Below are 25,727 nucleotides of genomic sequence, written 5' to 3'. Positions count from 1 at the left end.
AGGTCATTCCTTGAAACCAGTGGGTTTTTCGGGTTCTTAGGCTGTCGACTTAAAAACGACTAAAGACTAGACGACGGCCTAAAAACCCGAAAACCCACTAGTTTCACTTTCAATTTTTGTTGCGTTGAAAGCTAATGCAATCCCAGAATCCAGACTAAAGTGCCTAAAGCCAAATGAATCGTATTTATAACTTTATGATGGTCTAGCGGATAGCGCCTTGTCATGCCTTAACAGTGTTGAAAAAAGCTTCCAGCAACAATTAAATATTTACTTGCAATACCTATGTACAAACATGTTCGTATTAAAAGTACATGTATCAAAGTGCTTCGTATTCCGTCTTTGGCCCCAGACTCGAAGTACCGCACAGCACACTCAGTCCTTCTCTGCTTTAAGAATGGGCTCCTCCTTCACTTGCTCATCTTCGGGCTTGACGTCGTCGTCCATCGCCTCATCCTTGCTGTTCTCATGCAGCAGCACGTACTCCCTTGAACTGAACCCGAATTTGATCACGTCCCGCTCCAGCAGCTCCACGTACTTCTTGGGCTCGATTTTATTGTTGTTGATGAACGTGCCATTGGCTGACTCCAGATCGATGAGGTAAGGCCTTACCCTTTTGCCTGCAACAACCATATAAATCAGCTGAGCCTTTGAGGCGACTGGGACTAAAACTTACCCGCACTTCCGTTCTCCCTGGTAAATGGCACCAATCTGTATTGCAGCGCCGCATGCTGCTTGGAACATGACGGATGGTCCACAGCCAGATCCACGACCTTTCGGTCCCTACCGATAAGGTAGGCGCTCTCGCGATGAATGTACAACGTCTGTAGCGCCTTCTCGCCCTTGAACGGGTACAGCCTCCATCGCCGCCTCGGCTTTCTGGCCTCTGGAGGCTCACTGTACTTGATCACCACTCCTTTGTACGTGTTGGTTTCTTCAGTCAGTTTCCCGGACAGTCCAAAGTCGGGCTTCGCCTTGTTCTCCATGTCTTTCCGCTTCTCCTTCGGTTGGTTATCCTCCTTGCCCCAACGGGCGTTCGCATGGTCAAAGGACCTGCTCCTGCTTCGTCTGCGGTTGCCCCGACCCCGGCCCCGGCCAAAGCCCCGCGACTCATTGCCAGAGTTTCTTTGCCGGTAGTTGTTCCCGGAGCCCCGTGAATGTCTGCCTGTGTCCCTTCGGGGGGACCCCCTTCTGTACCTGGATGCGCTTCGCTCGGCTGGAGAGTCTTTTCTGTGTCGAGCAGAATCGCTGGATCTGCCCCGCTTGGGGGAACGTTTTGAGGACGCACTACTGGCCGATGAGGAGGAAGAGGAGCGATCACGTCTGCTGCGCTTTCTGGACCCCATTTTACCGTATGAATGCACTTGTCTTTATCCTATGATGCACGGATGTAAACAAACTGGGCAACGTCACTGTCACTAGCGTCACCCCTCCACTTCCGCGCTGTTGCCACCGCTCCCTTAAGCTTTGCAAACAAAACCAGAGGGCGCAGGCGACACAAGGAAAAAAAAGCGTGGCTCAATTTAATTTTTTATTTGGTAACAATTCCATGTTGAAATCCTCCACGACTAAAACAGTTGTCGCCAGGGGACAGGTACGCGTAAGTTTGGCAATATACAAATTTTTCACAATCATAATCATCCCTTGTTGTCGATTTATTGTAATTCAAAGTGGACTGGTCGGACAATTGGAGCCCCGCGCTTTTTATTCTACTAACTAATCTAAACTAACAATTAAACCATTACAATACTGTTAATATCGTGTAAAAAAAGATTAATCAAAGCACCCCCGACTGTCTGGCCACAATTTGCTTGGCTGGCGCTTCTCAATACCTGGAAGACTGTTGGGAAGTAGGGGGCCGATGAGGTTCTGTGCATTGTTCATTCAAAGACACATGAATCAAGCCGGCGCAACCAAAAGAAAATCATAAAAAGGCACTAAAGTTGAATAACCGCGGACAATTTTCGGCAAGTCCAATGACCCCAGGGACAGCGATCGATAGAAGAAGTTGCCCAGCCGAGTGGACTGGGAGCGACCGTGTTTTCCCAGGCAGGAAACGTGCCCCCGCAAAAGCCTCACCAACTAAATCTAGTTAAAAAGACATACGTTGCTACAAGGCAATTAACATTAAGTACAGTATAAATAATGCCTGTGCACTAAGAATATACACACTATTTACAGCTCGACTTGACACCGCCGGGCTATCACATCAGCAGTGGCGAATACTTTGTTTGTTTGCTTGATTGGGCGTAACTTACTATCACATTTCGCTTTACGGTCAGTTCGCACTGAGCATGGGGCCCCTCGCGGCGCTTCCGCCGTTTTACAACACCGACTCAATTTGCTTGATTTCCTTTTCGTTGTTGCTGGCGGACGTTTCGATGATCTTGGGCAGCGGCCGTTTGCCGCCCATCGTAATCGGCTCGTCCTCCTCCTCATCCTCATCTGCAAGCCAACCAACCTTCAGTCTCGCTCGCACTCGAGCTACGCCTACGAACTTACCAATGGGCGTAAGGGCGTCGCCGTCGCCCTGCACCTGCTCCTCCCCGTTAGTGAATCGCTTCATGTAAGGCGCCAGGAAGCTGGTGACGGCGGACACTGCAAACAGTCCGCCCGCTACATAGAACGGAATGTCATAGGAATGGGTGGCGTCATAAATGGCGCCCGCCAGCGGGGAGCCCACAATAGCGGCCGCCCCACGAAACAGAATCAACAGCCCGAAGGCGTTGGTCAGCTTGTCCAGCCCAAGCAGATCCACCAGGATGATGGAGGTAAGCGATATGTACCCGGCTGCGGACAGAAACAGCCAGTCCAGTCAGACCGCACTCAACTTGGCCAAGCGCCTACTTACAAACAGCGACGCCGAACGCAATGGCCATTATAACATAGGCGGGGTAGGTGTGGCAGAAGGGCGTGGCGGCTACAGCCAGCGTAGAAATCACCAAGCAGATGTTGTTCACTTGAAGGGCGTTGACGCGGGGAAAGTCCGCGAAGTAGCCGCACGCCACGCGCCCCACTGTGTTGGTGATGCCAATTATCGAGATGAGGAACGAGGCCTTCGTCGGCTCGATGCCCTAAACAAAAGCAATATTATCACTCACTTAAAAGCACACCTGTGCCGAACTTACATCCGCCTGGGCGCACGCCGCCAAGTAAACGAACGGAATATACAGACCGGCCATTCCAAACAGATTTGAGACAGCGATGCACATGAAAACGGGATCCTTCAGCAGGCTCATATCCATCATCTGGGAAAGGGCGTTCTTGAAACTATCGGGCAACGCCAGACATGGGCAGATATCAGCAGCTGAAACAAAAGCGTAAACACCCCTGGGGAAAATTAACGGCATTCACTTACGGGAGCCATCCTCTTCCAGCTGCTTCAGCTTGGGGATGCTCATAATGCTCTGGCGGTAGTTGGTGAGCGACTTTTGCGACTGATGGAACTCCGGCAGGTTGGTAATGGAGCCCGAGTAGAAAATATCCTTCCTGGACAGCGGCCGCACCATGTTGCCCCCCTTTTTGCTGGCCAGCGACATCTTGGACGTGGTGTAGCCCAGACTCTCCACGTCTACCTCGCTGTTGTTGTTGCGGCTCAGAAAGGAGCCAGTAGAGGTGTTGCGCAGCCGGCGCATTTCCGCATTAGAGCCCAGCTTGCCCCTCGAGGTCGACTTGATGGGGTCCAGAGTAGGCTTGAATCGCTCCCCCACCGAAGTCTTCCTAATACGATCGAATGTTGGCACCGATCCATTCTTTGGCAACCCTACAACACTCCGCACTTACTTTCGGCCCATGAAACCGCCCCCTAGTCACTCACCAGGAATTTGAGAGGAAAAAGCTGGCTGGCTGGCGTTGCGCGGCAACTTGGGGTCCTTGCCTTCCCCCATCTGGTTTTTGAGCTCCAGAAGCCGCGGGTGCTTGATCTCGGCCTGGCTCTCGCCTGGACTGGGGCTGCCCGAACTGCCACTCTGCTCAGTGACTTTCACCTCCGAAATCGTGGGCAACGTGGGCACCGTTGGAATTGGCGTGATCGGGGTTCCGGGCGCCAATTGGTCCAGGTTCAAGCTGGAGTGCACGCCTACAACCACACACTGTTTCCATCCAAAAAATCTTGAAAGCCCGCCGCTGCTTACCCGGGTCGATGTTCAGCGGCTGCTTCATCCGCTTCTCCATGGTGCCATCGGGCAGCTGCACCAAAAAGTACGAGCCGCCGATGCTGCCGCGCTCCATCTGGATGCGTCGCTCCTCAGCCATGCGTTGAAGCAGCGGCTTCTCGCCCGACTCCTTCGGATAGGTCAGCGGGCGCATCAACGCCCCAAACAGCACGCAATTCAGAATAAACCCGGCCAGAATCAGGTTGGCTCCACGCCACCCGAACTCCTGCAGCAACAGGTCGGCCAGGGGCGCGAACGCAAAGGTGCCCACTCCGGAGCCGCAGACCGCGATCCCAGTTGCCAGGGAGCGTTTGGTCTCAAAGTAGTAGCCCACGCACACCACGGCCGGCAAGTAAATAAGTCCAAAGCCCACACCGCCAATCACGCCATAGACCAGCATCAACCAGTTCACGGTGGGGCAGAAGGCGCTCAGAATAAAGGCAGAGGTCGAAATCAGGGCGCCGGCAATACAAACCGCCCGGCACCCAAACTTGTTGGTGAGGGCGCTCACTAAAGGACCAGCACTGAGGTACATGCCTGAGAGGAGAGATCCTACCCATGCTGTCTTGCCCTGCGGACAAAAACTAGCTTTTAAGACACATTTTGCTCACAAATTAAATCTTGATCAGCGCCCACAGGGGCTGAACGCCACCAGATATTAGGCCTGGGTAACACTGTGTTGAGTTGCGCTTTTCAGTTATTGCCACTCTCTGAGTTGTAACTCATCGGTTAATGAGTTATATGTCATTTATTAAAGCTTTACGAGACCCGAGACAGGAATTTTCACACCTAAAACACCGTCATTAACATTTTTTCTGAGTAACGTTTTACTACCTTGTTCAAACAACTTTAAAAAAGTAATCTAGATTTTCTCAGCAACCGAACTGACTCCAAATAAACTCGACGAGTTTTCTTGTAAAATCAATCTCTTAATTATTTTGCATAAAAGATTCAGTTTGCCAATATTTCACTGTAAAACGTTCGGACAAACGCGGTTTTTCTGTTTAGAGACAGTGTTGTTTAGAAATATTGACCAAAAAGTGAAGAAACCCCAGTTCTCTCAATAAATGATTATAAACTTTCGCTTTTTCAGTTGGGGGAAATATTTTTGGAAAAACACCCAGAAATCATTATTACGGTTTCGTCCACCATTCGAGTTTTCCAAACATTTTTGCAAAGCGATTAAGGAGGCGAGTGGTCCAATAAAATGTATGTTATAATTTTTCGCAAAAAAAGAAAATACCTGATAAGATTGCCAGTATTTTAAGTAACACTAAAAAATAATGCGATTTTTGCGTAAATTTTATAAACTTTTAAAATCTTCAGCGCGATGAGGGCGGCAAATTTTCCTAATTATTTTTCGTAAACTTTTGTTCTCTGGTCGTTTTTTCAAGATAACCTTAATTACTTTCGGTGAAAAATTAAAATTATTTGGTTTTTGTGCCAAATTCCAAAATTCGTTTTCTAAAGTTCCCTGCAAACCGATGAATGAGGCCAATTTTCTATTGTCAGAACCGAAGAAAATAATCAGAAAATAATATTTTTGTGCGTTTTTGATTTAAAACTTTTAGTTTTGTGATCGGTTTTTTAGAAAATAGTTTTCGGGAAAAAACGGGATAAATTTATTTTCGTTTTTGTCCCGAATTCGACTACGAATTTTTCACGTAAAATACATCCAGATCGTCAGTATTTTTAAGTAAAACTCTACAAAATAGAGCGTTTTTGAGTAGAAAGTAAAGCAAAACAAAATTCAGTCAAAACTAAAGAAACTAATTTTTTTAACAAGCTCTACAGTCTTCAGAGGCATAGAGGTGACGAGTTTTCCAAATAATTTATTATAAAATTTAGCTTCTTCAGTTCGTTTTTTGTCCCAAATTCGAAGCTGGAGGAAAGGGATTTCAAAACTTTTTTCAAAGCGACGAAGGAGGCTAGTGTTTTAATAAAATGTATTTCATAATTTATGGCGAAAAATACCTTAAGATTGTCAGTATTTGCAAGTGAATATTTAGAAAAAAGAGTAACTGTGATAAAACTGGAAAATTCTGAAATTTTGAAGAAATATTTAAAATATTATCGATAAATGGCCCTTAAAATCAATCTAAAAACAGGTAAAAAAGTCATCAACATTTTCCTAGCAACGAAACTGAGTTACTGCGCCGGTGCGTTGGGTTGGCGCGCAAATCCTTTTTGCGCCGCACTGCGCCAACTCCTAAAAATGTATTGAGTTACCCAGGCCTAACCAAGACTTTGGACTTCGAGCGGGTTTGAAAGGACGAGCCAATTTCCCGTAAAAATTCAGCCAAATTACCTTTGATTCACCGTAGAACGTGACCATGGGCTGCAGGAAAACGCCAAACGTGTAGGCGATTCCGTCGACGATCATATTGCACATAAAGGAGGCGAAAACCACCACCCAACCGTAGCCCCCATCCGGCGGAGGCGGCAGGTCGTGGTAGCCGCAGTAGGAGAGATCATCCTCCTCGCCCTCCTGCTGGTCAGCGGTCAATCCGGCCGCTTCTTCGCAGGCGACTTCGCTATCAGTCTGCAAACAACAGGGAAACTTAGAAAACTGCCGATTACCGGCTTTTACTAGTGGCACGGGAATGCGGCATACTAATTAAGCGTTTAAATTGCTTCTAATTGTGTAGAGGCTAAACGGTTTAAAGCCAGCGAATTGTTGAAGCCACACGTTGCCTTTCAGCGCGAAATTAGATAACGCGGTTGCGGTTACAAGGCGAATACCGATCGGGCCGAGATAAACAGTTGCCACATTTTATGACTGGAACCAATGGTCGCAGCCCCTCAAGACTCCTAATGAAAAGAGGGCGCCAGCTCTTTTATAGAACACTTAATAGGATCGATTTACTGGCACTAAAACCTTCATCATCATAAAGTTATTGACAAGCAATTGTGTGTAGGAATGGAAAAGCCCCCCAGTATACGCGCGAGATTGAAGATCATTGACCCGAATTTATTGGGCGATTGGATGAGAGATCGCAGTTTTCCGTGGAAGAACCCCGAGGGCGAAGCCCTGCATACATAAAACTCACCTTGAACTTCCCCATCTCAACCAAACTCAATCACTACTAGACTAGCCAGGGACTGGAGGCGACAGAGGCCCCGATGCACCACCAACGTGGACAGAACTAAGAAGAGGCCGCTTACCCTTATCAAAGGCCTGATGATCGGGCACTTGAAATTATCGCTTTAATCGGAGCATAGAAACGAGATAAGTCCTCATAAAACTAACAAGATAAATCCTAGATTAGGCCGCTTCTAATGTCGGTGTGCTAATTAAGACGAATGATGGAAGGAGGCTGTTTGGGCAAACAGCCTCCTTTGACCTTTGGAGCGTCAAAGCAATCAAGCCACCCACCACAATGCGGTTTGGGAGCGCATTTGTTATTATGCACTTCGTGCGGAGCACCCAGCTGGCAAACATGTGATTTTGGAATAATAAATTAATCAAGTGGCGCAACGCTGAGCAGCGGAAAATCTACGGATTTGACCAACGCAACAATCGGCTGCGACAGCACAAAGGATCAAGCAATCGCTGCTGACCTTTGCCTTTGTTTTTGGTGACTCATTTCCTGGATAGAGGAAGAAAGGCGAAGAAAGCAGTCTTTGTTTACTGTTGGGATGTGTTTTGGGGACTGTGGGTGCTCACCCTGCTGATTTTCCTGGAGCGGGGCGCTCGGATTTCCGACAAGTTGCCGCTGGACATGGTAGGCGGCCTGGCACACTTTGTCTGGATCCCACACGGGCACCGCTCACTGGCACAGATGCGAACCAACGCGACCAAGCACACCCATTTTTTCGCAACTGGAACTCGCACACGTGGTAAACTGTAACGGCAAACTTTTGCAACTGGTTGGCAAACGCTCGTGAATCGAAAATCTAAATTCAGTGTGTGGAGGTTGGAGGAGTGAACGGGCGACGCTGACGTCACCCACGAATTCCCCCCAGTATCGCGATTATAACACGAAGCAGATGCGCAGCCAACAACTGGGAACGTAGTCGGACTAAGAAAAGCCGTAAAAGTTGGATTTGATGGTGAAAGTCCACTAATCTACAACCGACAAAGGTAAAGATAAGGCTCGGCTCGAGAAGTCTGGACGCACTATAACGTGCGTAATGGTCTGCCGAGCCGAGCCTGAGCCGAGCACAGTTCGTCACGGTTGCTTTACCGAATAGGCATTTTATTACGATTTCTGTGATATATCACATCGTTAGGATTATTTCGAAAATAAAGTGTGCGAACGATTTATACGTTTTCAATTTAGTTGATCGAAGTCAGCCATGGAAAATAGTATAAGACATACAGCATTGTTTCCATAGTAACAAATAATAACAGTATGTTTCAGTATTTAAATTGACAACTACCTTAAAGTTGGCAATAAGTTTATTTTAATTAAGACTGCTAATTTAAAGTGTGTATTATAAAAATCCAATCATGCCAATAATAATTAACATTTAACTCTAGAAACTTTAATTTTTATTGTAAAACCTTTCCGAAAAATCCACTATTATTATAAATGCAAACATTGCAACGCTTTAAAACTGAATAAGTTGCCTTTCTTGCGGACCGACCATCAATATTTTCAAATGCTCTAACAACAGCTTCTTTAAATGCATTTAAATTAGAATATTTGTTTTTGTAAACTAGGTTTTTACGGCTCCCCACAAAAAGAAATCCAAAGGTAAAAGATCCGGTGATCGAGGTGGCCATAAAATAGGGCCATTTCGTCCAATCCAAGTTCCAGGAAATATTATTAGGAGGGGAAAAATTATGCGGAGGAGCGCCATCATGTTGAAACAATTGCACATTACGCCATGTTTCTAAATCTAAGTCGCCAAAGATAAAATCCAGGTTATTCCGAAGGAATTGAAGATACCGACTCCCATTTAAGGTGCCTTCAAAAATAAATGGTCCAAGAATTTTTGAATCTACCATTCCGCTCCAAACGTTAAACCCAAATTTAATTTGTGATATCCTTTGCTCAACGTGGTCGGGATTTGTTTGATTCCAAAGATGTTCATTGTGTCGATTAAACATACCACAATTTGTAAATCGAGTTTCATCGGTCCACAATATTTTATAAGGGAATTGGAGGTTTTGTTGGCATTTGCTTCGGAACCATGTACAAAAATTAACACGCAGCTCCTCATCCCCTGGACGTAAAGTAATACTGATAATTTATACGGATGGAATTTGCGTTTTTTTAACCTCTCATCACGGTGCTTTGGGAATTCCCGGATTCTGCTGCGACCTCTCGGGTTGAAGTCTGTGGATTCTGGCTTACAATGGCCAAGACATTAACCTCAACAGCTTCATTTATTACTTTATCTTCATTTCTTGGCTGCGTAAAACTTCCATAAGTGCCCAAATTGTCGGATAATCGTTTGAATGTTTTCAAAGACGGTTGACGACGGTCAAAATGCCTCTCAAAATAGTAATCAGAGGCTCGTCTAGCATTTTGATCACATCTAATGTAGGTTTCAATCTTGTCGCGCTCTTCTTAATTGGAATAATTTATTTTTACAACAAAACTAACTTAGATTTTTAAGTCAAATTTAAACTTGAATGTCAAAAATTGAAAGAAACAATGCTCTATCTTATACTATTTTCCATGGCTAACTTCGATCAACTAAATTTAAAAGTATAAATTGTTCGCAGACACTTCATTTTACAAAAAATCTTAACGATGTGATATAACAGAAATCGTAATAAAATGCTCTATTCGGTGAAGCAATAATCAAGGATGATTACCATACAAAAACTCAAATTTGTGTCATATGTCTAAAATGACAGTTATTTTGGAGAAATTTCTTATGCCTCTTTTTGGAATTGAAAATCCTACAAGTTCTATTAAATGTTTTCCTGTCAAATGAATATCAACGGAACTAGAAATAATTAAAAAATTTACCATAAATAAGATTTTCCCAAATACTCTTGATAGCTGTCCAATTTTATAAAAATAAAATTGGTTTCGAGTAGAGCATTCAAAACTATAATTCTTTGTCCATTTAACCTTTTTCGTAACTGCTATAGTTTCGAAAATTCCTGAACTGGCCATCGAAAAAAACTCACCCTGTATGTAAGCTCGTTGGAAATTCAGTTGGAAGCAAGTGTGTGACGTGATTAGTTTATTAAAACTGACGCGCGGATTAAAGTTGATTTAACTATCGGAAAATCTGTCGAGGCGATCAAGAAGGAAATAGCCAGTTTATTGGCGTCATACAGAACGAAAAAAAAACAGAATTAATCTTCAATGAGAACAGAAACTGCCCAAAATTAACACAACCACCGTTTGTTCTTCGTCGTCAGACTTGTCACGGACTCGACTCTGGCTTGTCGGCGGCTCGCATGTGGCTCGGCTTAGTACATTTCAATATGGCGTCTCATGTAATGACGTAACTGTCAAATACATTGGGACAGACTCTAGTTGCCAGCTTTAAAGACAATCCAAAGGGCTTTTCGTTGAACCTACCACCCCCGAAACAATTAATGGGAAATGAAACTGGGTCACATGTTTTCAAGGGTTCCATCAAAGACAAGTAATAATTCCCTCGTTATCCCTTGTGACTCTTGTTACTCCATCTTGACTTGATTAAGAACAGAGTTGTCAACAGGTTCCATAACCTCAAAAGAAACTGCCATGTTCGTGAATTAGTGCTGGCAGGTTTCACAGATCTAAAAATCCAGCCATCTATTAGGTTTATATTGGGATTAAGAAACTTCCTAAGCTAGTGGGAGCGTAGGAGTCTACCCTATTCGCCAAAATGGCCTGAATTGAAGTAGTTGGGACGTCTTCAGACAGACAGTCGAGACACCCCTACTGCGAAGACTAGCAAATAAAGCCAACCCGAAGCCTTAGATTCGTCACCGGACGCTCATGGTCCAGTCCAATACAGTCCACAGTGACGAGACAATTGGCCACCCCCGAAACAGCCAGCACAAAGAACAGTTGCGAATCACTCACCAGAATGTCGGAGCCCCTTCGTGAGTCACATTTTTCCGGTTCATCCTCGGCGCCCTCGTCCCTGCTCTCGGTCTGGCCCATGATGGAGCCGGGGGCTCATCAGCAGACGCCCAACCAAAGCCCGATTCACCTTTGACGCACGCCACCGCCGATTGAATGGCCGCCGAAGAGAAGGATGTTTAGCGGCGCGCCGTTCCGTCGCCCTGGCGACGGGCGTTGACGTCCACTGCGGCGTCGCCGCCACTGCCATCTTGTCAGCGCCCCTTCGAACTGATAATACCGGTTAAAGGGCGGATTCTCAAACAATCGGCAACTAACAGAGTTTTATTCGCAGAACCTTCGGTACATGTCGAATTGTTAGGGACACCCTGGTGCTCCTCGTGAGCGGCTCACGAAGCGGGTATTTGGCGCTACAGTTGCCCAGGTTGGCGCAGTCACTGACTTCGTCCCAATCAGCCTCTCGAATGGAATGTAAATAGTCTGAGTACAGGGCGTCCTTGACAACCACCAAACTGCGTCGCTCCAGCAGGATCTTGCAACTTTTCGACCGCTGCTCGGTGTTTTCTGCGAACTCCAGCACGGTGTGCGAGCCGCAACTAATGGTGGTCACCGTCGGGTGAAACAGGGGGCCGTCAGTATGGGGCATGATCCCCTGACCGGCCAGATACTCGTTTACCAGCACATGGTTGGGGCGTTTGCCCTCCAGCACGTTCAAGTGGGCCACTTTGTCCACGTACTGCTGCAACCAGCCGGGCATCTTTTCCGGGATCATGCCCTTCTCGTGGGGCACCCCGCCGTAGTCCTGCAGCCGGCGCCCCGACAAGCAGGTCCATTTCGGCTTGGGCGCCCCATTTACTTGCTTGAGCAGATACTCCTCCTCGTCCCCAGTTATAAAGTTTGGAATGTAGTAGATGGTGGGCGGAATGTTGGGCACTTTAAATGCGGTCACATCCATGTTTTTACATCTCGAAAACGCAAAAATTGCCTGCAGTCTGTAACGAAAATAAACGCAGATTTTTTAAGGTTTAGGATAGCTTTGACCATAGATGAAGACAACAGGCTTTGACAGCAAAACACTGATTGACAGTGTTAACCTCACTTCTGAGCAGGAAATGCTGCGCTCCCTGCTCAACCTCACGAAATTAGCAGTGCCTAGGCCTGCGGCGCTGCCAAGCAGCAGCACCCGGCCCGCCATCACTGCCCTCTGCAGAAACTACTCGCTGTTCCAGCCTCAAATAGCCCCCTCACTGTGTAGCCCCACGGGGCTCAGTCCCGTGCAGGAAAGCGTGCGGACAGTGACCAAGTTCTCCTGGGGGAAAGGCAAGAGGAAGAGCGTACACTCAGTACTGGAAAGGTTAGCGCACCTATATATAACCTGTAAGAGCAGTTAGAGTGTTTAGAGGGTATCCTAATGTGCCGTAGGTTCTATCGGCTGCATTGGGGCATCTGGATCCGGCGGAAAGCCGGCTGCCACAAACACTTGTGGAAAAAAAGCCCGCAGCGAAAACGGCGCCTGCGACAGCACGTATTTTGCAACGCCACCCAAAGCTACCTGCTGGATAAAATGGTCGGCAGCTACTGGCGCAAGCCCCGCTACTACGTCAACGACCCCTATGAGCCTTACCACTCGCGGGAGGAGTTCCACCTCACTGCCAAGAAGCCGCGCCCCTATTCATCCCCTGAGCAGATTTAGCCTCTTCAACTGTCCAAATAGTTAAACATAAACCCCTACAGTACTTACATTGTTTTTTCTTGGGGCTGAGCCCGATGTGTTCAGTTTCTTGATTAAGAGCCCCATTTCCAGCTAACTCATATTAGGAGCCCTACAACAACATAACCTAAATCAAATTGACATCAATGTCAATGGCAGTGGATGTCTAACCCGAATCAGCTGTAACCTCCAGTTCTTGGAGCAAGTGTTTGTGGTGGTAAAGTTCGATTAAAGGCGCAATGAATTCGCTGACGAAGGGGGCCAAGTGGAAGGCGTTGTGGCGCCAAGGGCTCAGTCCCACAACGACCGCAGTGCGGCACCGTAAGTACACAAACTCTCGCTAGGGTTATGTAACTGGCGAAATGCCCTGCTAGATTGGAACAAGGACTACAAGCCGGGCCCCTTCCCAAAGACCCAAGAGGAGCGCGAACTGGCCGCAAAAAAGTACGGGGTTCCGATCGAGGAATACGAGCCCTATCCGGACGATGGGAGCGGCGCTGGGGACTACCCCAAACTGCCCATGATATCGGCGGAGAATAAAGACCCGTTCTATCCGTGGGACAACCCGGAGCTGAAGCGCAACTTTGGGGAAACGCTGCACGAGGATTTCGACGCCTTAACCGAGGACCGTTTGGACGTGAACCGCCAATTCCATCTCCCTTTATGGCAATTGGTAGCCCAATTTTTTGCAGTGACGGGTGGGCTTGCTGCCCTGATTCTCTTTGCCCAGCCTTTCAAGATGTACCGGGCGGCAGTACCGCCCCAGTACCCCAACCAGGGCAAGACTCACTACTCGTTCGAACAGGCCTGAATGGACCAAACTGGTCCGAGAGCTTCTGAGTTTGATTGAGACATCCAACCGTTTAGGAAATGGTTTATTACAAATATACATAAATACTTAAGAAGAATGTTTTTAATACTAAACTCCTTCTCCGCACAGACCAGGAGACTAGCTGTACAATCACAATGAGGCACTCGTTGGGGCGAGCGCGTTTTCTATTACCTAGTGAGTGGAGCCCTAACTGGACCGTCCGGGGTAGGGCCTGTCGGGCAGTTTGGGCGGCACGTTCGGCATGGGGCGGCTGCAATAAAATCACGCATTATTCAAAGTTTTTGCCGCCCTAGCGCGCACTTACCTACTTAAACCGCTAAACAACACACAAGCACATCGCCGATTGCCCACAAGGGAAGGTTAGTAAATGAAAGTTAAGAGCTAATTTGTAGGTCTATATTTACAGGTAACTCCCGTGTGCACGTACAATTAAAGCACACTAAAACGAACGAGTGGCGGAGCCCTAAACCGCGCGCGCGAGCATTTTAATTACAATAAACTTTATTTAATCTCAATATTAACATTAATTGTGTTTACTGCTTCACGAGTCTTTACCAACAGTACAATATTTAAGCAGTGAATGAGCGGGGATGAACGATACGTGGATTTTAAACCGAGAAAAACTGAGGGCTACATAGTACTTAAATATTGCATAACAACGACGTTCTTCAGAGGCTGATTAAAGGGGGGCAGTAATTGACCATATTTGACGAATATACACTACTACGTTACAGTTAAATGGAATTCCAAATACGCTACACATTAGCTCTCTATACGCAAGCGAAAAGAATTATTTGCTGATCCTTACTCTAGGCACTAAAGTCAATAACGTTATTGATTATGTAGTAGTAACAAGGTTGGCTCTATTGCCAACAATAAACTCTTATTATTCTAAGTTAGCGGCAGATTACATTAGAGACACCTAAATGTGAAATTGTTGCCCTCTTTGGATATGTTTGAATCCAAACCCCACGAACATGCGTTAATAATGATAGCCCCCTTTCGCATGAACTAGTTAATGCGTGCAACACACAACAAAGCCCAACATGTCGTTAATATACACACACAGACACACGCCTTCACGCACACACACAAGATATATATATAATATATATTTACTTAAATTTGAAGGCATTAGAAAGTTCATTGACGGCGGCCTGGGTCATCGCCCGGCCCACTGCCATCTGCACCTGCTGGGGCACCTGCACGCCTCCCTGTGCCCGGCTGTTGACAAAACTCAATTACAATCCCCGTCCAGGCAAGGACTTCTCGTCAACAATTCCCTAACGTCTAAATGGTTAAATGGGGGCAAAGGGGCGCAAGCCACTATTTTATGCTGCACCCTTATACTCATGCACCAAAAATGATTTTCTCCAATTCAGCATGCTTCAAACCACCACCACCACCACCAACTAACAAACATTTGAGTGGTTGAAACTGGTGAGTGTTTCGTGTGAATTAGAATTCCTTTCTGACGATTCGCCCACACCAGCCGCAGCAGTTGTGCTTGCGAAACATCGGAAAGAAATTTTGATTTATTTTCCTGACTGCGTGTAATTGTTATTATATTCTTTTCCTTCCTGGGCTGCAGTCAAAGTGTGAAACAAAAATTTGTATATCGTTTCGGCGAGATAACAGCGCCAACATCAGATTTGAAATTCATATAAACTCATAATTGGGAAATATTAGATTCTTTTAGGTCTTGGCTGTCTTGAAACCTCACATTTGTTTGAATTATTGTCTACATTTGCAAATGTAGGAAAGAACCCAAGAAAGAAAAAAATATAATAATCGGGAAGAAATTCCAATTCACGACGGCCTAAACCCCGAAAGACTCACCATAATCAACCCTTCAGTTGGGCCCTTTTGCCCCCCAAAATGAACTCGAAGAGCGGCAATCGCTAGTTACTTTTTACATATTTAAAGGCGACTATTAAAATGAAAAAATAAAAAAACTAAAGTAAATGCCGCTCCTCTGTTGTTGCGTTGTTTAACGCCTCCTGAAAAAGAAATCTGCTGATTGACGAGGTAGCTCCTGAATGGCAAGTGCGCTGCGAATTTAAACCCAATAACCGACTAGATAAGAGAAAAACTCACGTGGGAATCAGTGGGGCGGGCAAAGCCTGGCCCTGTGGGCGGCCTGGAGGCATGGGCGGAGCCCCGCCGCCAGGTCGGTTGGGGATAGCGGGCGCTGGGCGACCGGTGCCGCTGGCTAGGGGAACTGACACCGATCTAGAGCCCAACGATCCTGCAAAAAACCTGATTATTTCGCGTCTCCGGGTTGGTTGAGAAGTCGTACCGCTGGACCCCATGGTGCCCATCTGGGGCGTCGGCTTACGCGGGCCACCGGGGCTGGGTGGTGACAGTCGCGGGTTGTCCATGCCGCTGGCCAGCCAGTCGTTCTTTACTGGCGGAGGAACTGGGGTGGAGACCGTGGCCATTGACACGTCCCCGATGATTCGCAGGGCCTCTTTGCACGCGTGGTACATGCGCATCATATCCTCTCGCTTTTGGGCTTCTTCGGGCGCCTCCTCCATTAGCTGGGACTGAATCGGCAATAAGACTGGGCAGGCAAAGAGCAAAAACTCACCTGATCACCGCTGGCGTAGATGTGCGCCAGCAGTTCGCCGTTGATGAAATCCTTGCAGTTATTGATGATCATGTGCATGATAGTTTTCGGGATCAGGTCCCTCGTTGTCTTGGTCACGATTCGCATGTAGCTGTCCACCAGGTTGCGGATGGTCTCCACCTGGCGCTCCAGCTGGGGGTCCATCGAACTGGACGCGCCATCGTTGACGGTCTAAATTCGAAATTCCCAATTAGAGCACTGAAGTGTAGGCCTTTTATCATCGAGTTGGCGCAGTGCCACGCAAATGGTCTGGTGCGCCAACCCGACGCACCGGCGCAGTAACTCAGTTCCGTTGTTGGGAAAAAGTTGATTACTTTTTTACTTGTTTTTAGATTTATTTTAACGCCTGGCCATTTATCAAAGAATGGTTTTTTAGTTTTGACTAATTTTTTTTTGTTTACTTTCTACTCAAAAACGCTCTATTTTGTAGAGTTTTACCTGGAAATTCTGACGAAAACCTTTAGGTTTTCTCAATAAACGACCCGAGAGAGCGAAAGCATACAATCAATATTTGGAAAACGCGTCATCCTCATCGCTCTTATTTTCTTTTAAGTTTCTTCAAAATCTCCGGATTTTTCCGTTATGAACTAAATAGTTTCAAGCAAACGTATGCACAAAAGCAATATGTTGATGGCTTTTTTTTTGTTAGATGCAATTCCGCCACCTGCCATGAGCTATAACTCATTATCCAATGAGTTAAAACTCATTAACTCAGAGAGCAGCAACAACTCAACACAGTGTTACCCAGGCCTACTGAAGTGTTGGGCCAAAGAAAAAGGAACAGTTAAAACACCCGGGCACGCATTGAGTTAGAAAGTGAAACCAGCACAGAGTCAAACCGCCATACCCTCCAATCCCCTACTTGCCCTTTTGCCCTGCAAATTAACGCACTGTTGACGGGGACTTTATTCTTCACTTTTTTCATAAAATTACTTTACCTCTTCGCCGTTGAGCTGATCGGTTTGCTTCTCCGGATAAACGCCGGCACGCAAGAAGGACGCCTTCCACGAATCCACTTCGTCCAGGGTTTCGCAGCTTAGCTCCAGCTGCTTGTAGTCCTGCAAGCAAAGGATTAGGAAAAATTTGTGCCCCTTGTGAATACCAGCAAATTTTGTGTCGCATTTTGTACCTTGTATACGTTCCTGCCATCCGGATTGAACAGCGCAAACATGTGCCTTCGGGACATGAAGCCCTGCTCAATATCGCGCAGTTTGAGTCCGTCCAGCGGCAGCATGTACTTCTTTTCGCGCTCCTCCTCGTCCTTGAACCAGGAGATGTTCTCCGATGTGAGCACGAACCAGTAGTCGCGCGAGCCCCCTTTCATAATACCCAGATTGTGGATGCACATGTACCCCTTGCGGATCACCTGGTTGCCCAAGGTGCCCCGCGAACCTTTGGCGGCCGCCGCTTCCGATTGATTCTGTGCGCTGAAATTCAAGCTACTTAATTGACGGTGATTCGCACGAAAGCCTAAGCGGAACATTTACTTTGCAAAGCCGATGAAATCCTCGTGGTTCGTGTTCATGTAGGCCAGCTCGCAGTCGTTCAATAGACAGATCTGCTCCTTGCAGAATTGCTCCTTTTGGCGAATCTGGGTCGTGATTATGCGTTCCACTTCTTCGCGCAGTCGAGGATAGCGGGTCATCTGCAAAATACTTTGGTGATGAACTGGATTAGGATCCTGCGAACAGAACTCTTACCCTATCGGTGCAGATGCGAACGACATTGGACAGCTCAGTGACCACGAGATCGACGCATTTGAGTGACGGCTCCTTCAGCCGCGTGATTTGCTTCTTGACAATGGCCTCGAAGGCCATATCGGGGGTGAACAGCCCAACCTGCAAACACCGGCGTCCAATGAGCGCAGCTCCAGCAGTTAAAGATTCGCGCTTACCCTGATTCCGTGAATGTTCCGGATGGCAAAGGCGATCTCACGCCTCAGCTCCTTCTCGTCGAACTCCATCTTGACGATTTCAAAGGGGAACCGCTCGTGGAACAGCCGGTTTATCTTGGCGCCGCCCGACAGCTCCATGGTGTTGATCTGGGCCGAGCCCGAGCCTTCGATGGTGCGCTCAAAGTCCGTCTGCAGTTGCTGGATCATCCTGGACGAGCCGTTAAAGTCTCACTAGCTAATCAAGCGGGTAACAACAAAGTCTTACTGAAGCATGGCTTTCGTTTTGATAGCAGGATCATCCGGCCGGAAGTGTTTAAACTGGTCGACGTCTTTCTCCAGAGTGAGCAGCTGCTTCTGCAGTTTGTCTCGCAGCCCGGGCAGGGTGTCCCTGATGTGATTGGTGAGCTGCTGGTTCAGAACCCGCTGCAGAAACGGCGTTCCCAAGCGGTCGGCTAAATGCCGATACGACGGGTGGCTCAGGAAGAACTTGCGCTCGGCGGCTAGGGCCGCGTTGATGTCCTTGCGGCCTTCGATGTCCTTCTGCGACCGGTTCACCACCCCGATGTAGCCCCGTCTAAGCGGTAGCAGCTTGTTTTCCAGGATATCGCGGGCGTCCGTGCCCTCGTCCATCAGGTCCAGTTTGGTGATTACGCCGATAGTGCGAATGCCTTTCGCAATATTTCAATTTGTTGAATTGCCCGGTTGGGACGTAAAAATACTTTGTGGCCCAAATTAAATCCTATCGAATGGAAACTCCTGTTTCTAGACCAGATTCCAAATTAAGGACGAACACCGTATATTGCCTTAGCAGCGGCAAATTCTTTTGAAGTTCAACACCGACAGGAAATCGGTGGTTTGTGAAACATCAATGAAAACGTGGTCTGATCACAATTTCAGAGTTTCCATCGAAAAGTGTCCAATTTGGCCCAGCCTGTACCTTGTGGGTCGACCTCCTTAGCCAGTTTAAGGGCGTCGGAGTTGGCCAGATCGGTGTTCGCAGGAGTGACGGCCAGAATAAGGCAGGAATCGCGCTTAATGAACTGGTTAATCATGTTCCGGATCTGTTGCTCGATGTCAATGGGCTGGTCCCCGATGGGGACCTTCGTGAGTCCCGGCAGATCGATGAGGGTGAGATTGAGCACTGCATAAAAACCACAAACAGGCTTGCGACCACAGCCGAGGCGAATGGGTGTTGCTTACCATTAGGGGAGTAGACTCGTAGGTTGATGGGGATGTTGGAGATGCCCTTGTTGCCTCCGGTGACCCGATCAGTTTCTCCTTCGATTTCGCGGCGGATCTCGTCAAAGTCGACGAACTTTTTCCCTTTACAGTGCAGAAATTCGCCATACTCTGCAAAATAGAGCAAGGTAAGTTCATAGGGTGTTTGAACGTGCCAAATCCTAGCCCCCTACCAGCATTTCCATGAATCAGCTGGAGGATTAGGGGGCGTCTGGTGACAATGCCCGAGCCCCTAGGCAGGAAGTCCCTGGAAACAAGATAAGATTAGGAACAGCCGAACAAAGCGAGTGAGTGTGTCCGGTGGGATCCAGGTCAAATGGGTGTTTATGTAAGTGGAAAATCGATCGTCAGCAAGTGACAAGCCGGGCTGCCCACCCCCTGGGTTACCCGGCCTGGATGTGGGCACTCACTTTCCGACGAAGTTCTCCAAAACGGAACTTTTGCCTGCCGATTGTCCGCCCACTACAGCGATCTGAGGCAGGTCCAAAGTCATATGCACCCCCAGCTGCGTGAAGGCGTCTTGCAGCTTGTTGACGATGGGGATCAGTTGCTCCATTCCCGTGTTCCCGGGCATTGTGCCGGGATCGGTTTCACTCACTCACGAACAACAACAAACGGGTATTATGGGCCTGTCTGCTTCCTATCCGATTAATTTAGGATGCGAACATGGCTGCAACAGAATAACAAACGGCGTCGACGCAGCGCATGACTCATTTCGATTGCCGTTGCTAAATCGCGCGCACCATTTCCAGAATTCAAACGATTCTAAGACTGATCGGATCCAGGAAATCAACAGCAAACACTCTGGAAGCCCACAAGGGAATTTCTCCAACAAAACAACTATCCCGAATACTGTTGCCAACCTCACGGGCTAGATCTATCGCGTTTTACTACACATGGACAACGGAGATAGATAGACTTCGCTGACGCTCAGCTTCTCCAAGTTTGCGGCGTTGCTGATTGAGGTGTTGGAAGAAAAACGAAACAGACTAGACTGACAATAAGTTGGAAATTTTATATTTAAAATAAATATTACAACATTAGAACAATTACTTTTTAGTCCTGAAATTTCGGGGCAACAATTTAAAACTCCAAAAAAACGGTACAGATTGAGCAAAACCCGTTCACTGACTAGTCATTCGACGAAACTCTCTATTCACACTGTGTATAAAATATATATTAAAAAAAAACAAATGCACTCGAGTAAATGTGAGTAATAAAGAAACAATTGGCAAACATAACATGATCGAAGTGAATTAGCACGATTAATAATGAGTATTCCATAATATAATAATAATAACAAATACGTAACCACATGGATTAAGTGCTACTTGTAGCGGCCATTTTCTATTGTACTTGCGAAATGGGGGCCCCTACAACAACCTTATGTACCCAGAGAACCAACCTCAACACGCTCCCAGTTCTTATCCTAAAACTACATTCGAGGGTTACAGATTAAAGGGGGGGGGGGGTTAACTAAACAACTAACTAAGTCGGTAATGGCATGACCCTCTCCAGCCACCAGAGGGCGATGGTCTAAGAAAAAATGGCCGTTGGACGGATTAGGGGGCGCACTAAAGCGGCCGCGTGAAGTTGGCCGGAAACATGCCCTTCTCCCCGTTCTCCTTCATCCCCATCAGCCAGCCCTCCTCCTAAACACAGCCACCCAATCAGAACGCAGGCTCAAGCGCCATTTGACTACCAACCTGTTCATCTGGATCGTCGTACTCCACCACAGAAACAATCTCCCCCACATCGAACGACAGTTCATCCACGTCCTCTCTGGTGTATTTGTAGGTGGCCTTCACCCTGTAGAGCACCCCGGGGGGCAGATGCTCGGTGCTGGCTTCTGGAAAACCCGCAAAGTGAGCATGTGGCGGCTCATCAGCCTTTGCCAAACATCCACACTCACCCACAGGAATGTCATAGACCTCTTCGACTTTTTTCGTGGGCGATTTGTTAGTGTCACTCGCTGCACACGTGTTAATGGGGTCTTTAGAGTCGGGCAGGTCCGGACTGGCGGGTTCCGGCGACGAAGAATTAGTGGGAGAAACGGGAGAAACTAGGTCATTGCTGGCAGTATTAGCGTTTGAATCTGGCACAGAGGGGAACAGCTCCGGCTCTTCGTCATTGGCTGCAAGATCCACCGATGGGGTTAGCGATTGGCTGGGTGGTTAGTGACGCCAGCTACCGCTCACGGCAAACCAGTACTTACCTCTGGATGGGGGTAGATTGTTGATGATCAACTCCGGGGAGTCCTTGAGCAGGCTTTTGGGTCGGGGCAGGCTGTTGGTGCCATTTGTCTTCTTTACGCTGTACGAACCGCGCTGACTGTCGGTGGCCAACTTATCCACGATGTCCTCCAGCTCGTTAAAGATCTGCAAAAGCATCATGCACTAAATAGACAAAGTTTTGAATCCCGGCGCTTACTTTGGATGACTGCGAATGGAAAGTGTGCTCGGCGTTAAAGAGCGTTTGGAGATTGGTGACCAGGAAGAGGACGCGGGAGTCAAACAGGGCAGGCAGCTCGTCATGGAGTTCCGAGTTGAGAATCTCGTAGGTGCGCTTGGCCTCCTCCAGCTGCTCCCGCCCTTTGCCAATCTTCACATCGTCCCGCTTCTTCATATTGGTCTGCAGCGCTTGGAAGCTGTGCCGCTGACTGTCGTAATCCACCAGCTTGCGTCCTCGCTTATCAATCTTCTTCTACAACTTAGCTAGATAGAATCACCGTCAGATGTGGCGCCCCAGTCCAACTCACCCGCATCTCAGGAAACTGCGACTGATAGGTGTTAAGCGGCAGCAGCACCTGATCGGCCAACTTGTGGCTGAAGTCCTGCCACAACACGTCCACTGACTGGGTCAGGATGTAGAGCTGGTCGTGGCCAGTCCATTGGCTCTCGTAAACCTCCCCGATCGCCTCAAGCAGCGTCTTTGAGGCCGCTTGCGTCGCTGCAAAACAACAGGCGATTAACATGGGGCTACAATGGGGCCCGAAGGGCCTCACCTCGAATGCAGCGGATGTAGTTGCTGAACTCCTTCTGCAGCCGGTTGGCTGCGTTCTGCTGCTTGGTGAAGTTCTGTAAGTGCTCGTCGAATATTTCATCCGCCGTTCGGTCGACTTTGCCCAGATTTTGCAAAATCTGTAGGTTTAAAATGAAAAAACACTTTTTGCTTAAAATTGAGGAAAAAATCTGAGGAACTGCTAGAAACTTGTTTGTGTGTAACTACTTGTTGATTGGGGGGTTTTGTCGCACTCTCCCGAAATCACCCGAGGTTATCCGGGGCGGTTGTCAAAAGGATTAAATTAGAGTGACAGTGACATTGCTTGATAGTTCAGAGTGAAGTGATTCTGAGCCTTGAGTCGGTGGCTCTGAGGCCTTGTACAGCAGCGAGGTGTCGATCTGGTGCGGCGGTCGGGCGTACGACAGACACTCAGCGCATTTGACGACAAAAATAACTTCAACCTTCGCAAACGGTGCTAAATATATCGGGCAACATAAACGGCGCTTTTGATCCGGGCCGTAGATCAAAATTTTATGAATTTAATGGAGGATTTTCAAAATAAATAGCATGGGCCTGGCCTCGATTAAGCGCCGCATTGGATCAACAACACGACGACTTTCGCTGGAAAACCTTAGTAGGGCCGAGTCGATCGGGAAAGTGTGCCATTACAATGCGATTAGGAAACAATGTTCAAAGGTGATACCGGAGGCTGGTGACTGGCGCGCTAATGATAACAGCAATTGTTTGATGAGAAATTTTTTTACGGCCCGCAAATGACCGGAATATTTCGTAATTGGATCTGACGACGGCAATGGATCAGGGTTAAATGCCCTTGAGGCGTGTGCTTCCAAAGCAACGCTCCCCAAGCCCTTTGAAGGGCCGCGATGGTGTCTTGCAGGTGGGGCCACCTGGCAACGCTGTCGCCCACCTATAAATATACCCATATGACCAGAAACGCGACGGAAAACTGGGCGATTTTCCGACGCACGTCACTGACCTTTTCTTTCGCCCTTCCGGCATGCTTTTGCACCGACTTGGCCAATAGGGAGCCTCTGCTTTCCGCCATTCTGCCCAACTTGTTCGGGAAAAATCGAGGGCACTTTTCACACTGGCGACTCGTGCGGAGGTGGACGCGGCAACACTGTATGTGGCGCGACCCGTACTTACGACCGTTTCACCGACCACTGAAATCGATCGCTGGTTGGCCGGCAGTTCTGCGAACCGTCTAACGGTAAACTAGGCTAGGCGGTGCGACGCTGCCAGTTCCGCCACTATTGCCCAGCTGGCAGGATGCCGGCGAAAAAAACCACCCGCTAAGGTTCCTAGTGGATGTATTTTAGTAAAATCTATAGGGTCTTCAATATGAAAAATAGCTTACTGGCTACAGTAGTAGAAGTATATATAATAATAATACCTAGTAACAAAACGCAACAGTGAATACAATAGACTGAGGACCGCGCGAACGCGGAGTCAACCAATGAATGGCCATGAAAAACACTCCAGTGTGAATATATATATTTGTCATTAAATTCCTTAAGAAATATGTTTTGTAACGCTAAAAATTAATAAAACCAGGACAAAAAGGGGAGGGTGCGAGGCGAGCAGCGGCTTGCCACCCGCCTCGCGCACTGCACTGGACAAGGTCCGGTCGCGGACAATTCTTTAAGGACAATGTGTGTCCGGAGTGTTGATCAACCACAGCCAGGCGGGACGTCCCGTCCTTGTCCCGATATTGTTGTCACCTCCACTGGTCTTAGTTGTCGTCGCCCTCCTCGCGTTTCCTCTTCTTGCCTTTGGCTGAAAAAAAATTAAGCCCCATTAGAAACACTCAACTTTAGCCCGATTTTGACTTACCGCTGGATGGCGTGGCGTCTTGCGAGCTGTCCAGAACGTCATCGTCCTCCTCCTCCTCGACGTCGTCCTCTTCCTCGTCCTCACCAGCCTCGTAGTCGCCCTCATCGGACAGTTCGTCTAGGTTTTCAGAATAGACGACACCCAAGTCAACGCTGTCGTCCATTTCGTCGTCCTAAACCACACAAACAATATACAAAATCCTTAATCGCAAGTGGCCAAGTTGACAATCACCTCATCTGAGCTCTCCTCCTCGTTAGACTCTTCCTCACCGTTGCCGTTCACCTCCTCCTCCTCGGCCTCCACTTCGCTCTCTTCCACCTCACAGTCCTCCGGATCGAAGCTGAGGGAAAAATAACGAAAATTAATCATTCATGGAGCGTTTGCTCGAAGACCTACCCATCCAGATACTTCAGGTTAGGAAGCATGCTGAAAATCTTCTCGCGGTAGTTGTGGATGCTGGTGGCCTCATTATTGAAGAGATCCAAGTGCCGCAAGTGCTTGAACGACTTAAGCGATTCCAGCGACTCTACATCCTTGATCTTGTTGCCGCTCAGATTGAGGTACGCCAACTTGGGGCTGGTCTCCAGGATGTCGAATCCGCCGCTTATCCTGCCCAAAAACAGAGATTCGTCAGTCACTAACAGGGGGCGATTCGGGTTTAGTTACCTGTTGTCGCTGAGCTCCAGCTTCTTCAGGTTAGGTAGTTTGGGGAAGCCCTTCAGCGAGGTGAGCCCTACATTGATCAGAGACAGTGTCTCCAGATTCTCAAATTCGTCAGTCAGTCCCACGATGTTGGTGCTTCGGCAATTGTCCAGATTCAGCTCCTTGATCTGGAAATGAACAGGCCCCCATTAGTTGTAGTACCTTATTGACCCCGAACGTGGCCATGGCAACAACAAAGCCGAAGCCTCAAACAGGTAATCCAAAACCTCGCTGGGCCGTCCCGCCTGAACCATGCCCCAATCAATGGACCCATGGGCAATGGGGCCGTCCAGGGACATTCAAAACAAAATGCGTTGGTGCCGCCGACTGTAAATAACGCCACTAACGTGGCCGACTACTTACGTCCGCGGGGTTCTTGCCGCGCTTCTCCAACTCCACACGTTTCTCCATGTTAGCACCGTCCTCAGGACACCTTCGAACACATAAAACGCACAAAAACTGCAGGAAAATCGCCACACACAATCGGTTTGTACGATGTGGACCGCCAAGTTTACGGTTTCAGGGTGGGCATGCGTCCACCAGCGCCGTTCGCTTTGCACGCTTTCCTCGCCGTGTTACTCCGGACCTGGTGCGAACACGTGACACTCCCATTGGTGTAATTAGTGCAGCTCACGTGACTAACTTCAGCAAACCTGCTTGACAGGTCAAACGAATCAAGCGGACTACCAGCGAATACGTCACGTGCACGGTTGCCGCTCGAAGGGTGCA

At 48.0% G+C, this 25,727-nt stretch overlaps 8 protein-coding genes across 17 annotated transcripts; 2 read left to right on the top strand and 6 right to left on the bottom strand.

The window, feature by feature from the left end:
* Window positions 1–254: 254 nt before the first annotated feature.
* Window positions 255–1,420, bottom strand: LOC109541506 (smad nuclear interacting protein 1). The gene is made up of 2 exons (XM_019910376.2): window positions 674–1,420; window positions 255–617 (listed from the first exon to the last, which is right to left on the bottom strand). Exons 1-2 carry the CDS (start codon window positions 1,341–1,343, stop codon window positions 373–375), a joined length of 915 nt encoding a protein of 304 aa, XP_019765935.1. The 5' UTR covers window positions 1,344–1,420; the 3' UTR covers window positions 255–372.
* A 95-nt stretch (window positions 1,421–1,515) lies between these two features.
* LOC109541505 (monocarboxylate transporter 3) lies at window positions 1,516–11,305 on the bottom strand. 3 transcript variants are annotated; one of them, XM_019910375.2, is made up of 9 exons: window positions 11,135–11,305; window positions 6,460–6,693; window positions 4,131–4,722; window positions 3,815–4,075; window positions 3,356–3,760; window positions 3,126–3,304; window positions 2,849–3,071; window positions 2,500–2,787; window positions 1,516–2,442 (listed from the first exon to the last, which is right to left on the bottom strand). In XM_019910375.2, the coding sequence occupies exons 1-9, from the start codon at window positions 11,213–11,215 to the stop codon at window positions 2,321–2,323; spliced, it is 2,385 nt and encodes a 794-aa protein (XP_019765934.2). In that variant the 5' UTR covers window positions 11,216–11,305; the 3' UTR covers window positions 1,516–2,320. The 3 variants fall into 3 exon arrangements, with proteins under 3 accessions (XP_019765934.2, XP_048520513.1, XP_048520514.1); XM_048664556.1 differs by lacking the exon at window positions 11,135–11,305 and adding an exon at window positions 7,819–8,184; XM_048664557.1 differs by lacking the exon at window positions 11,135–11,305 and adding an exon at window positions 7,202–7,518.
* Window positions 11,306–11,445: 140 nt separating this feature from the next.
* On the bottom strand, window positions 11,446–12,089 carry LOC109541507 (alpha-ketoglutarate-dependent dioxygenase alkB homolog 6). The gene has a single exon (XM_019910377.2). The coding sequence runs from the start codon at window positions 12,087–12,089 to the stop codon at window positions 11,448–11,450; it is 642 nt and encodes a 213-aa protein (XP_019765936.1). The 3' UTR covers window positions 11,446–11,447.
* Window positions 12,090–12,180: 91 nt separating this feature from the next.
* Window positions 12,181–12,874, top strand: LOC109541509 (39S ribosomal protein L35, mitochondrial). Its single transcript, XM_019910379.2, has 2 exons — window positions 12,181–12,488; window positions 12,557–12,874. Exons 1-2 carry the CDS (start codon window positions 12,181–12,183, stop codon window positions 12,825–12,827), a joined length of 579 nt encoding a protein of 192 aa, XP_019765938.1. The 3' UTR covers window positions 12,828–12,874.
* Window positions 12,875–12,965: 91 nt separating this feature from the next.
* Window positions 12,966–13,750, top strand: LOC109541510 (NADH dehydrogenase [ubiquinone] 1 beta subcomplex subunit 8, mitochondrial). Its single transcript, XM_019910380.2, has 2 exons — window positions 12,966–13,166; window positions 13,220–13,750. Exons 1-2 carry the CDS (start codon window positions 13,085–13,087, stop codon window positions 13,654–13,656), a joined length of 519 nt encoding a protein of 172 aa, XP_019765939.1. The 5' UTR covers window positions 12,966–13,084; the 3' UTR covers window positions 13,657–13,750.
* On the bottom strand, window positions 13,708–20,320 carry LOC109541504 (dynamin). 6 transcript variants are annotated; one of them, XM_019910367.2, is made up of 16 exons: window positions 19,850–20,320; window positions 19,613–19,686; window positions 19,401–19,550; window positions 19,138–19,341; window positions 18,466–18,868; window positions 18,201–18,408; window positions 18,007–18,144; window positions 17,794–17,951; window positions 17,436–17,748; window positions 17,245–17,364; window positions 17,173–17,181; window positions 16,268–16,477; window positions 15,977–16,223; window positions 15,775–15,925; window positions 14,797–14,901; window positions 13,708–13,927 (listed from the first exon to the last, which is right to left on the bottom strand). In XM_019910367.2, the coding sequence occupies exons 1-16, from the start codon at window positions 20,011–20,013 to the stop codon at window positions 13,864–13,866; spliced, it is 2,718 nt and encodes a 905-aa protein (XP_019765926.1). In that variant the 5' UTR covers window positions 20,014–20,320; the 3' UTR covers window positions 13,708–13,863. The 6 variants fall into 6 exon arrangements, with proteins under 6 accessions (XP_019765926.1, XP_019765927.1, XP_019765932.1 ...); XM_019910368.2 differs by having other exon boundaries at window positions 17,436–17,745; XM_019910373.2 differs by lacking the exon at window positions 14,797–14,901.
* Window positions 20,321–20,440: 120 nt separating this feature from the next.
* Window positions 20,441–23,651, bottom strand: LOC109535605 (myc box-dependent-interacting protein 1). 3 transcript variants are annotated; one of them, XM_048664569.1, is made up of 8 exons: window positions 23,440–23,651; window positions 22,444–22,579; window positions 22,198–22,388; window positions 21,870–22,139; window positions 21,655–21,817; window positions 21,352–21,573; window positions 21,146–21,288; window positions 20,441–21,091 (listed from the first exon to the last, which is right to left on the bottom strand). In XM_048664569.1, the coding sequence occupies exons 1-8, from the start codon at window positions 23,506–23,508 to the stop codon at window positions 21,014–21,016; spliced, it is 1,272 nt and encodes a 423-aa protein (XP_048520526.1). In that variant the 5' UTR covers window positions 23,509–23,651; the 3' UTR covers window positions 20,441–21,013. The 3 variants fall into 3 exon arrangements, with proteins under 3 accessions (XP_048520526.1, XP_048520521.1, XP_048520528.1); XM_048664564.1 differs by having other exon boundaries at window positions 21,870–22,142; window positions 23,440–23,648; XM_048664571.1 differs by lacking the exon at window positions 21,352–21,573 and having other exon boundaries at window positions 21,870–22,142; window positions 23,440–23,648.
* A 173-nt stretch (window positions 23,652–23,824) lies between these two features.
* On the bottom strand, window positions 23,825–25,548 carry LOC109543625 (acidic leucine-rich nuclear phosphoprotein 32 family member A). Its single transcript, XM_019913441.2, has 6 exons — window positions 25,362–25,548; window positions 24,963–25,126; window positions 24,693–24,905; window positions 24,528–24,636; window positions 24,297–24,468; window positions 23,825–24,239 (listed from the first exon to the last, which is right to left on the bottom strand). The coding sequence occupies exons 1-6, from the start codon at window positions 25,407–25,409 to the stop codon at window positions 24,196–24,198; spliced, it is 750 nt and encodes a 249-aa protein (XP_019769000.2). The 5' UTR covers window positions 25,410–25,548; the 3' UTR covers window positions 23,825–24,195.
* Window positions 25,549–25,727: the final 179 nt, after the last annotated feature.

Source organism: Dendroctonus ponderosae, unplaced genomic scaffold (genome assembly GCF_020466585.1).
Source record: "Dendroctonus ponderosae isolate FM_Combo_2020 unplaced genomic scaffold, Dpon_F_20191213v2 Dpon_F_20191213_1, whole genome shotgun sequence".
NCBI classification, from domain to species: domain Eukaryota; kingdom Metazoa; phylum Arthropoda; class Insecta; order Coleoptera; family Curculionidae; genus Dendroctonus; species Dendroctonus ponderosae.
This window is presented reverse-complemented; position numbering and strand designations above follow the sequence as displayed.

Coding starts and splice junctions, on each gene's coding strand:
- LOC109541507 (XM_019910377.2), bottom strand. CDS start 12,089: ATGGATGTGACCGCATTTAAAGTGCCCAACATTCCGCCCACCATCTAC.
- LOC109541506 (XM_019910376.2), bottom strand. CDS start 1,343: ATGGGGTCCAGAAAGCGCAGCAGACGTGATCGCTCCTCTTCCTCCTCA. Junction 618..673: donor CAGGGAGAACGGAAGTGCGG/GTAAGTTTTAGT, acceptor TGGTTGTTGCAG/GCAAAAGGGTAAGGCCTTAC.
- LOC109535605 (XM_048664564.1), bottom strand. CDS start 23,508: ATGGCGGAAAGCAGAGGCTCCCTATTGGCCAAGTCGGTGCAAAAGCAT. Junction 21,574..21,654: donor CAATCTACCCCCATCCAGAG/GTAAGTACTGGT, acceptor TGGATCTTGCAG/CCAATGACGAAGAGCCGGAG. Junction 21,289..21,351: donor GGTCTATGACATTCCTGTGG/GTGAGTGTGGAT, acceptor CGGGTTTTCCAG/AAGCCAGCACCGAGCATCTG.
- LOC109541504 (XM_048664544.1), bottom strand. CDS start 20,013: ATGCCCGGGAACACGGGAATGGAGCAACTGATCCCCATCGTCAACAAG. Junction 18,409..18,465: donor AAAACGAAAGCCATGCTTCA/GTAAGACTTTGT, acceptor CGGCTCGTCCAG/GATGATCCAGCAACTGCAGA. Junction 17,734..17,793: donor GATTTCATCGGCTTTGCAAA/GTAAATGTTCCG, acceptor CTTGAATTTCAG/CGCACAGAATCAATCGGAAG.
- LOC109541505 (XM_019910375.2), bottom strand. CDS start 11,215: ATGGGCCAGACCGAGAGCAGGGACGAGGGCGCCGAGGATGAACCGGAA. Junction 4,723..6,459: donor CGTTCTACGGTGAATCAAAG/GTAATTTGGCTG, acceptor TTTTGTCCGCAG/GGCAAGACAGCATGGGTAGG. Junction 3,072..3,125: donor CGGCGTGCGCCCAGGCGGAT/GTAAGTTCGGCA, acceptor GCTTTTGTTTAG/GGCATCGAGCCGACGAAGGC.
- LOC109541510 (XM_019910380.2), top strand. CDS start 13,085: ATGAATTCGCTGACGAAGGGGGCCAAGTGGAAGGCGTTGTGGCGCCAA. Junction 13,167..13,219: donor AACGACCGCAGTGCGGCACC/GTAAGTACACAA, acceptor ATGCCCTGCTAG/ATTGGAACAAGGACTACAAG.
- LOC109543625 (XM_019913441.2), bottom strand. CDS start 25,409: ATGGAGAAACGTGTGGAGTTGGAGAAGCGCGGCAAGAACCCCGCGGAC. Junction 25,127..25,361: donor GCGGCAAGAACCCCGCGGAC/GTAAGTAGTCGG, acceptor GTTCATTTCCAG/ATCAAGGAGCTGAATCTGGA. Junction 24,469..24,527: donor AGGAGGAGAGCTCAGATGAG/GTGATTGTCAAC, acceptor TGTGTGGTTTAG/GACGACGAAATGGACGACAG.
- LOC109541509 (XM_019910379.2), top strand. CDS start 12,181: ATGAAGACAACAGGCTTTGACAGCAAAACACTGATTGACAGTGTTAAC. Junction 12,489..12,556: donor GTACACTCAGTACTGGAAAG/GTTAGCGCACCT, acceptor AATGTGCCGTAG/GTTCTATCGGCTGCATTGGG.